Source organism: Erythrolamprus reginae, chromosome 12 (assembly GCF_031021105.1).
Source record: "Erythrolamprus reginae isolate rEryReg1 chromosome 12, rEryReg1.hap1, whole genome shotgun sequence".
Lineage (NCBI taxonomy): Eukaryota > Metazoa > Chordata > Lepidosauria > Squamata > Dipsadidae > Erythrolamprus > Erythrolamprus reginae.
The window spans coordinates 343,394-353,239 of NC_091961.1; the positions used below are offsets into that span (position 1 = coordinate 343,394).

Here is a 9,846-nt window from a genome sequence, read left to right on the forward strand (position 1 = left end):
GGACTTCAGCAAAGCCTTTGATACGGTTCCACATAAAGAGCTGATAGATAAATTAGTGAAGATTGGACTTAATCCCTGGGTAGTTCAATGGATTTGCAGCTGGCTGAAGCATAGACATCAGAGAGTTATTGTTAATGGCGAGTATTCTGAGCAGAGTCAGGTTACAAGCGGTGTGCCACAAGGGTCTGTTCTGGGTCCTATTCTTTTTAATATGTTTGTGAGTGACATAGGGGAAGGTTTGGTAGGGAAGGTTTCCCTATTTGCCGATGACTCTAAAGTGTGCAATAGGGTTGATATTCCTGGAGGCGTCTGTAATATGGTAAATAATTTAGCTTTACTAGATAAATGGTCAAAGCAATGGAAACTGCAGTTTAATGTTTCCAAATGTAAAATAATGCACTTGGGGAAAAGGAATCCTCAATCTGAGTATTGTATTGGCAGTTCTGTGTTAGCAAATACTTCAAAAGAAAAGGATTTAGGGGTAGTGATTTCTGACAGTCTCAAAATGGGTGAACAGTGCAGTCAGGCAGTAGGGAAAGCAAGTAGGATGCTTGGCTGCATAGCTAGAGGTATAACAAGCAGGAAGAGGAAGATTATGATCCCGCTATATAGAATGCTGGTGAGACCACATTTGGAATACTGTGTTCAGTTCTGGAGACCTCACCTACAAAAAGATATTGACAAAATTGAACGGGTCCAAAGACGGGCTACAAGAATGGTGGAAGGTCTTAAGCATAAAACGTATCAGGAAAGACTTCATGAACTCAATCTGTAGAGTCTGGAGGACAGAAGGAAAAGGGGGGACATGATCGAAACATTTAAATATATTAAAGGGTTAAATAAGGTCCAGGAGGGAAGTGTTTTTAATAGGAAAGTGAACACAAGAACAAGGGGACACAATCTGAAGTTAGTTGGGGGAAAGATCACAAGCAACATGAGAAAATATTATTTTACTGAAAGAGTAGTAGATCCTTGGAACAAACTTCCAGCAGCCGTGGTAGATAAATCCACAGTAACTGAATTTAAACATGCCTGGGATAAACATATATCCATCCTAAGATAAAATACAGAAAATAGTATAAGGGCAGACTAGATGGACCAGGAGGTCTTTTTCTGCCGTCAGACTTCTATGTTTCTATGTTTCTATGTCTTTGTTCAGATTGGGGCCTATGGTGAAGTGTCAACAAAATCCGTTATGTTTTTCAGTAAACCACAGTAATAAACTATGACCTTCCACAATGTAATATAATATATAGAATTTATAGAATTGTATTGTGTATATGTACATGTATATGTAACATAAGGTATATATGTATATATGCTTTATGGAATATCAGAAATCAAAATGTTGTAATGACAAAGTGTAAGAATGTGTAGCATAGATAGAGCAATGGAATTTGGCTTAGAAATGTGGAATTGAAAAACTGGCCAAACCATCAGGAATGGCCAGATGGAGCCCACAGGTATATGGGCATTTTACAGTTAAATAACATAGGTGGACAAGTTTAAAATATGATTAATAAAGAATACATTCAAAGAGTGAGAAAATAGCTAAAGACAATGGGTTATAGAAACATAGAAGACCTCATGGTCCATCTAGTCTGCCCTTATACTAGATGGACCATGAGGTCTTTTTCTGCCGTCAAAGTATTGGTGGAATCACCAGGGTTAGGTTGTTTAAATGGTTTAAATCACCAGGGTCAGGTGGGTTACTACCCAGACTTCTGAAGGGGCTTTCAGACACGATTTTAGAAACACTCAGCTAGATCTTCCGAAGGCCCTGGAACACCAGGAAACTACCAGAGAGGGCCCCCTGATGGGATCCCCAACTTCAAAAAAGGGGGGAAATGGACCCAGGAAGCTACAGATCAATCAATCTCATAGCAATGTCTGGAAAGATCCCAAAAATGATAAATCCGCTTCATCCGATGACCTTAGGAGCTGCCCCCGCATTCCCTCAAAGGGTCAGTTGGAGACTGGGCAAAAGTGACTCAATTCTGCTGGATCCAGGGAAGGCTTCGGGGGGGGGGGGGCGCACAACGCTTCCCTTATTAATGGTTGCAGGAAGGACCTGCAATTCCACAGCTCCACCTTCCAAGGGCTCCTCCGTTCCCTCTACCGTGAGAAGGGAAGCGGTCACCACGCTAAGGAGGGCGGCTGGGTGCGACTCAGCGGACGCACTAAGTGCCGAAAGATGCGAACGTTTTGCCATCCATGCTGCCACTAAATAAGTCCTAATAGCAGCGTTAAGATTTGGTGTTGCTGGTTCTCCAGAGCTGCTCTCGATGTCTCTTCTGGCGCTGATGATGATGATGATGATGGTAAAAAATGTTCTTTCCGCGTGTTAAAAGCAAGAAAAAGGTCAATGAAACAGCCAGTGCCCTACTGGCAGCCGAGGCAGCCGAGAGAGAGAGCAGGGCGGCTTCATTCATTCTTTGCAGCCGTCTTCGTGCAAAAGGGAAAAACAGCCCAACCGACCCAAAACAGAACCATGAAAGGCAGCTGCCCCACCCTAGAGGAGTCCAAAGCACCAGGACAGGACGGTGGCAGGGGGGGAGAGACAGGCCTGGGTCCTGAAGAAGCTGGCAGATGGCATCTCACAACCACGGAACCCATATTTTCACGGATTCTGCAGCATGTAGATACTTCAAGTCAAATGAGAAAATTCAGAAAACATCTAAGGCAGAAATTTGTTTTTTACTTCGTATTCATTTATACCTCTCAAGTTTGGAAGCCGCTTTCTCAAGGCAGTGCCTCCTTTTTACTGTGGTCTTTTCCCATCTTTTGCATTCCACTTACACTGTTTTAAATTTTATTCGGAGATTACCTGAGCTTAAGAAACCTCGGCTTCAATTCAAATGCAGGGAGCGCATTCCTGGTCCCATAGGAATTCCAACTTTTACCTCCTTTATTATGGAGTTTGGATAAATCTTGAAGATGCCTTTCTGGGCAAGACGCCCGCTTCTTCCGCGTCCTTCTCCTACTTCTCAAAGTTTCCAAATCAAAGTTTCCAGGTGCCGGCTTCCTGAAAGGTTTCCTCCAAGGGTTCTGGGAAGGTCTGCGGCTCCTCTTCACTTCAGGAGCCCCCTTCGCTCCCAGAGCCCCTCCGTCCCGTCCCCGCACGTCTAGGAAGAGGAGGGCAAGCCTGGCTGGGCCAGAGTCCCTCTAGTTGCCCCCTGCCTTCTATGCCTTGGAAGGTCACCTAAACGCCCCCCTTGTATGCAAATAGTTGCACCGCTTGCTAGAAGAGGCAAAATTGGCTCCCCTGGCCCTGGCTCCTCTGCAGAACTTCCTAAACTTTCAACAAACCTCAGACATACGTAGAGATGGAACTTCTCGAGTGACCTCTTCTCTTTTTAACCAAAAATACAGGGAAGGGCTCCTTACCTGGGAATGGTCGGAGCTTCTCCCCCATTTTCCTCGGGCAAAAGAGCTGACCACAGCACAAGCCACGCCACTTCCTAGCTTCAAAGACCAGCAGGAGCTGCAGCCACGAAAATAACCCCCACCTTCTGGCTACTTGGATAACCAGATTATGAGGCCTGTCAATCCTCTCCTTCACTCCCAGCCCCCCTGACACAAAGCCAGCAAATCAACGGAGCTTCTGTGCTGGGGGTGGGCTTGCTGGTGGGGCTCTGTGCAAAGGGGAGGGGGTGCAAGCTGGCCCGCGTCACCCTTCCCATCTGCGGAGACTGTAGGGCTGCCCAGACGGCAAAGCCAGGAACGCACGGCCACACTAGTCTGGGGGTCAGCGACTGGAGGACAGAACTTGTTTGGTTCTTGGGGTCACATTTCAGGAACGGCACTCAAAGGGAACCAGACCCTCCCCACCCCCAACAGCACGGGGCCACCACTAAACCGCCCACGATGTCAGTACTTGGGTGGTGGCACCAACAGAAGATGATGAGCCCAGAGAGCCCCCGAGTGACCAGGGTCTGTTCCCGGGAGAACGATGGAGGAGGGGAGGCAGGCGCCCGCCCACATCGCAGGGAAAGAGTGAGGGAGGGCGCGAAGCCAAACATGTGCCCACCCACCCTGCCTGTCGGCCCCCGGAAAGGAGGCAGGGGAGGCCCAGGTGCCCTTCGCCTCTTGAGGGGGGCAGGTCAAGCCCCCCACTTGGTCCTCACTGTGCAACGAATGGCGCCCACTTTCTGCAAGCCCACCGGCTCCAGTCGGGGCACGTCGCACCTTCGAAAGGGTGGGCAGTCACGAGCCCCGTCCGTGCATTTGCACACACACATGTGCACGTTCGGACGCCAAGGAAGGTGGGCTCACCTCGGCCCCTTCCCCGGTCCCTCCTCCCTTCTGCCTCCGAGGCAGCTGTCTCCATGTGACGGGAGGCTCCCACCCTCCTTCTGCGCAGGCCCCGTTTTGGCTCTTGCGCTGTGAGGGCTGGGGACGATGGCTGCCGAGAGCAGCTTTCAGCCAGCCCTGGAGAGGGGACCACACGGAAGGCCCCGAAAAGCCCCCTCTGCCCCGGCCTGCAGGGGAAGGGGCTGAGAGGCCGGCCTGGCTCCAAGGCCTCCCCTCTGACCGCTGGGGGAAGGAGAAGGGCGGCTGCAGCTCTCACGCAAAACAAGAGAGCCCCCCCCGGTCTCTCTTCCAGCCCATGTCACAAGGGGCACGGGGGCACGTTGCCCAGGGATGCCCCCACTCTGGAAGGCTGGGCGTCCAGAGGCTGGACAATGGCCCTCTGTGGACAGGAGGAGGGCCTGCCCCCCTCCCCGCTTAAGGATTGTCTAAGATCTCAGCAGGAGGCCTTTCTGAGAACACCATAGGAAATAAGCAACTCTTCTGGTATGCGGCCGTTAAGCTTTTATAAGTAGCTTATCAGGTGGGCCGAAGGGAACGTTTCTGCTTTGGGGCTGCGGCCCTTCCAGAAGCAGGACTGGCCATTCCCTGCCGCCACCTCCCAGGCGGAGATCCAAGAATCAAAATGGCCAAGAGAGAAGTTGGGGTCCCCAGGCGGCCTCTCGGGTGTCTTTAGCTAAGGGGCTGGCTCTGTCCCCAGTCAGCAGAAGTTGATTTATCACTGCTATATATATACACTCCAGTCTTAATTATTAATTAACTAATTCTAAAGGTTGCAGGGAATGTATTGGCCAATCAAGAGGCTTTGGGCATCTGGAGGGCTCCCTGTGGGGCTTCCCCGGAAGGGCCTTTGGAAGCGGCAGTTGGTGGCCCCTGTGGCCGGGCAGGGGGTGGGGCAGTTCTCGGGGGTGCCAAGAGTGGCTCCACGAGCTGCCCTGGCTGCGGGTGTGGTCCCAGGTGTTCGCCTTGAGAGCCCTCCCTGGCCTGGGTCCATGAAGCGACTGGGGGGGTCCTCTCAGCCCAGCAGGATTGGCCCAGCGTCCCCCATGCGCCAGCAAAGCAGGCAGGCTGCGAGCCTATTGGCCTTCCCTGCCCTAGGGAACCCCCACCCCACCCCCGTGGGTCTGGCTCCAACCCTCCCGACCCCTCGCAAGGACCTGGGAATGGGGCTCTCTGCCAGTTGGCCTGGGGGGCAGCATTGAACTGGAGGTAGCTGCAGCTGTTGGTTCTATCCCCCCCCTCCTCCTCTTTTAGTTCTAAGGTTTTGTGCATTTCTAGTAATTTATAGATGCCACCTGGAGGTTTTGCATCCTTTTTTCTTTTTAACATTGTCAGAATTACCCTGTGGTAAAATGGATGGCCAATAAATTAAATAAGATAGATAGATAGATAGATAGATAGATAGATAGATAGATAGATAGATAGATAGATAGATAGATGAGATAGAGGGACATAACTGACCCCTTTATATATGGTTTAATTGGACTGTTTTATAATGGGTTTTTATAATTGTTTTTAGTATCAGATTTGTGCTTTGTATTTGTTGTGAACTGCTCTGAGTCTTCGGAGAGGGGCGGCATACATGTCTAATAAATTATTATTATTATTATTAATTATTATTATTATTATTATTATATATTCCTTTTACAGTGTACTGAATAAGACTTGGGTATGTCAATTATCGTGAGAAAATTCCCACCTTTCCTTCACCACAGACCCCCTTTATGGCCACGGAACTCCAAGACTCAAGGTTTAAATCCTAACATTTCTTCCAGTCTTGGTGATGCCACTGTGGCCGCCCAGGGTCTGTGGCCAGGGCCTTTGCCGTGTATGGTGCCCCTTGAAAAGGTGGCCAATGGATTCCTCCCCTGGAACTGCTGGGTCAACGAACAAAGGACCCCAGGTCACGCAAACCTCTCCGAGCACCAGAAACGGCTCCTTCCTTCGGCCTCGGACGGCTTCCTCTTCAGTCCAGCTCTGGTCTGGATTGATCCTAAATTGTCCCGTCCGGAGGGATGAGCTTTAATTAATAGTCCCTCGCGATTGTTTTTCTTTTCTCCGATTTATAGCGTGAAACAAGGAAAGACGTAGAAGGGGCAACGGCTTCCAGCAATCCGAGCAGAACAGGAAGCAATTCAGAAAAACCCACGGAAAAGCTTTGGGGCAGAGAGGAAGGGGGGGCTTTTCAGGAGCTTTTGGCTGGGGGGCGTGGGGGGAACCTGTGTTCTAGAGAATAATTTTCAACTTGTTTTTTAAAAGTACAATCTCAGAGGAAGTTGGAAAGCGACTGTTTTGCATGTGGAATTCGTGAAGGTCTGAAACCAGCCGTTGGCTCCAGTTGGAAAACAGGGAGAGGTAGATTGCTGTCTTGTCTAACAATTGTTTGAAGTTATGACAGTGCTTGTCACCAGGTCTTGCACGTCCAACTGTCACGGCATGGCTGCCCCCGTGGGGGTCTCCTCCTGCCCCCCACACCTGGCTTTGGGCCAGCAAAATTAGAGAAGCTCCCGTGAAGCCCCCGGTCGAGGCCCTGCCTGGGGTGGGGTGCTTTTCCTGACCCACGGGAAGGGGTGTGGTCAGTCTGCTGTGGCTGTACGTCTGCTGCTCACTGCGTAACTGGGCGCCCTTGTATTGCTGGTAAAACCCCATCCGACCAGTAGAGGGCAACAGAGAGGTACAGAAATCTTTGGTTCGTTGCTGTTATCCTGCGATTGCCCAGGCGGGGCAGCCCCACTTATGAGGAGGGGGTGGCCCTCATGATTAGTGGAGAGCGGTGGGAGACCCTCCTGGGCGCCCCCTAACTCACCTCCATTTTTTCCTGGATTCTGAAACTCTTTTCTCATCAAACGTTTAAAACCCTACGTTTTCCTTCCATGCTGCTACTCGGTGCTTCTGCCCCAGATATGCCTGGCCAGCCACCTGCAGCCATCGGAAGGATTGGGCCGCGGCCGAAGTGGAATTGGCCGGTCCTTCTGGCACAGGGCAGAGGGCGCCGCGTGGACCCTGGCCCTGCCTCCCCTCTACTCACTGGTTCTGCTGCTGGCGTGGCCCCCTCCACTCCCGTCACCTGCCCGCCTTCCTCCTTCCGTGTCTGACGGGACCTGCTGTCCATGGGGCCGGTCATCACGCTCCCCGTCTTGGCTGAAGGAAGGTCTCCGTGGGCGCCTTTCTTTCTGGCCGCTATGAGGCATGGGTAGCCCAATGTAAATGGAATGGCCATCTGCTAGAGGAGACAGCCAATCAGCACCAAGAGAGCGGGTGGGAGGGTTCCCCATTGGTGAAAGTACCCCACATTCCCTGCATAGAGGCGGGTGCTGGCAGAGTCTCCCGAGAACGGGACATCTATTGGCCAGGTGTGGCTGGACAGGCTCTGAACTGGGCCCCAGAGCACGAGCTCTCAGTGCGCATGCAAACGCCCAAGGGATGAAACCGCCAGACCTCCACTGGAGAAGTTGAGCGGCCACAGGGGGAACGTCCTTCCTTGGGCCCTTTGGGGGACGCTTCTAATGCCAGGGGTCCGTTTCAAGCCCTGGGAGGCAATAGCACCCAGAAATCGGAGGGTCTCCACTGCTGATACTGGGTTGCCCAATAGGGGGAGAGACCCTAGGGTGGGGGGGTTGTTGCCCCCTCATCTCCTCTACAGTTCTAAGTGGGTTCAGTTCCAGATGCACCGCAGAGGGAGCTGCTCAAAACCATCATCACTACGTTGAATGAGACCAAGGACTTTGCAAACTTCCGTACCTTAATGGGGGACGGGTGTGTGTGTGAATGTCACGTAAATGAGGCACAGCTTACTGACCCAACTGCCTTGCTCGGCTCTGGGAGTTTAAGGGAGTCGGGGTCTGACTGTGCCCTTCGGAGCTGCGTTCCTGCTGGACACAGCCGGGGGGTGGGGGGGTTGTTGCCCCCTCTGGAGGAGGAGAAAGCCTAGAGGAGGAACCTGGGCAGGCCTTTCAGGTAGTGGTGGCCTGGCTGTCCCTTGAAGGAGCAGGTGGGGGCCAATGGGGGGAGGGCTTCCTCTAGCTACACCCTTGGGGGTGCTCGGCAGAGTCTGCAAACAATTCGGGGGTGGGGTGGGGGGCAAGGAAGGGAAGAATTTTCCCGGCTGCAGATTTACGACACACAACTAGAGCACCTCAGTCGCCTTTTACCCAGGGAAGCACATAAGGGAGACCGGGGGGGGGGGGGGGTCCCAAGGGAGGCAGGACATCCGAACCGGAAGGACCCTTGCGCCATGATGGTAGTAGAAGAAGGGGCTCTGCTGAAGCAAGGAGGGGCACCGTGGGGGTGTGGGTGGGGGTGTTTCCCTTACCCTCTTGGTCATCGTATTGCATCCCAAAGGCGCTGAGGCCTCTCTGCCCCATGGCGTCGCTCTCGTACATCATGGGCAGCCAGTAAATGCTGTCATAGATTTAAAGGTAAAGAATTATTAAGTAGCCATGGAATTCTAATGCAGCTAGTGAGAAATTACTAATTCAGCACTTTAAAAGGAAAAAAAATTGAAATAAGAAGCAATGCAAAGAGGAAGGAGAAATGATTATTCCTTTGATGACTAAGGAATAAAAAAAGGAACCCCCACCCCCACCCCAGTCCCTTCGATCTTTCCTACCAATTTACATTCATTTGCCAACAAGATGGATGAAATACTCCTGTTAAAAAGGTGCAATTCTGCCCTGTGCTTTACTGAATCCTGGATAAATGAGGAAATCGGTGACAATAGCCTGCATGTACCAGAGTTTCAGATACTAAGAGCAGACAAGATTGTAGAATTATCTGGGGGGGGGGCAGTGGAGAGGCTTATGTATAACAACAGTTGGTCTCAGGACATAACTATTATACAAAAATTCTGTGATGAAAACTTGGAGTACTTACTTATCAACTGCAAACACTTCTATTCCCCTCGAGAGTTTACATCGTTTCTACTAACTGCAGTGTATAGCCAGCCACCAGGCAATGTAAACAAGGCTTTACAAACCCCAGCTGTTCAGATTATGGAGGCTGAAACCAAATACCCAGATTCACTGACCCTTATTCTAAGTGATTTTAACAAAGTTACTTAAGGAAAGAGCTTCCAAAATATTTTCAGCATGTCAATTGTCCCACTAGAGGCAAGAACACTCTAGACCACCCCTGTACAACACTAAAAGGCAGCTTTGGGCCACTGGGATCATTGCACGATTCACCTTGTACCTGCTTACAGACAGAGATTTAAAAAGCCACAAAACCAACAATTGATTCAGTGAGGACTTGGACGGAAGAAGCAAAGTTAAAGCTTTGGCTGCATAAAGAGGAATATTTCTGAAGACACCTCTGCAGACCTGGATGAACTCACAGACACTGCAAACTAAGACAACTTTACACAAGAACAGTTTTTCCTGAACGCCATCACTCCGCTAAACAAATAATTCCCTCAACACTATCAATCTAGACTACTATTCTTCTTCTCATTTATGACTGCATGACTGTAACGTTGCATATATCCTTATGATTTATATTAATATTGATTGTTTCCTGATCATTAGTACCTATGACAAC

General features: G+C 50.5%; 1 protein-coding gene across 1 annotated transcript in view; it reads right to left on the reverse strand.

Annotated features, from left to right (window-relative positions):
• SLC4A5 (solute carrier family 4 member 5) overlaps positions 1 to 9,846 on the reverse strand; it is a 55,686-nt gene extending 45,840 nt beyond the window's left edge. Inside the window, exons 1-2 of the mRNA XM_070765864.1 lie at positions 9,837 to 9,846; positions 8,624 to 8,712 (exon numbers count right to left, since the gene is read on the reverse strand). Of these exons, the coding sequence (XP_070621965.1) occupies positions 8,624 to 8,696 (73 nt within the window). The 5' untranslated portion in view covers positions 8,697 to 8,712; positions 9,837 to 9,846. The remainder of the gene's footprint in view (positions 1 to 8,623; positions 8,713 to 9,836) is intronic.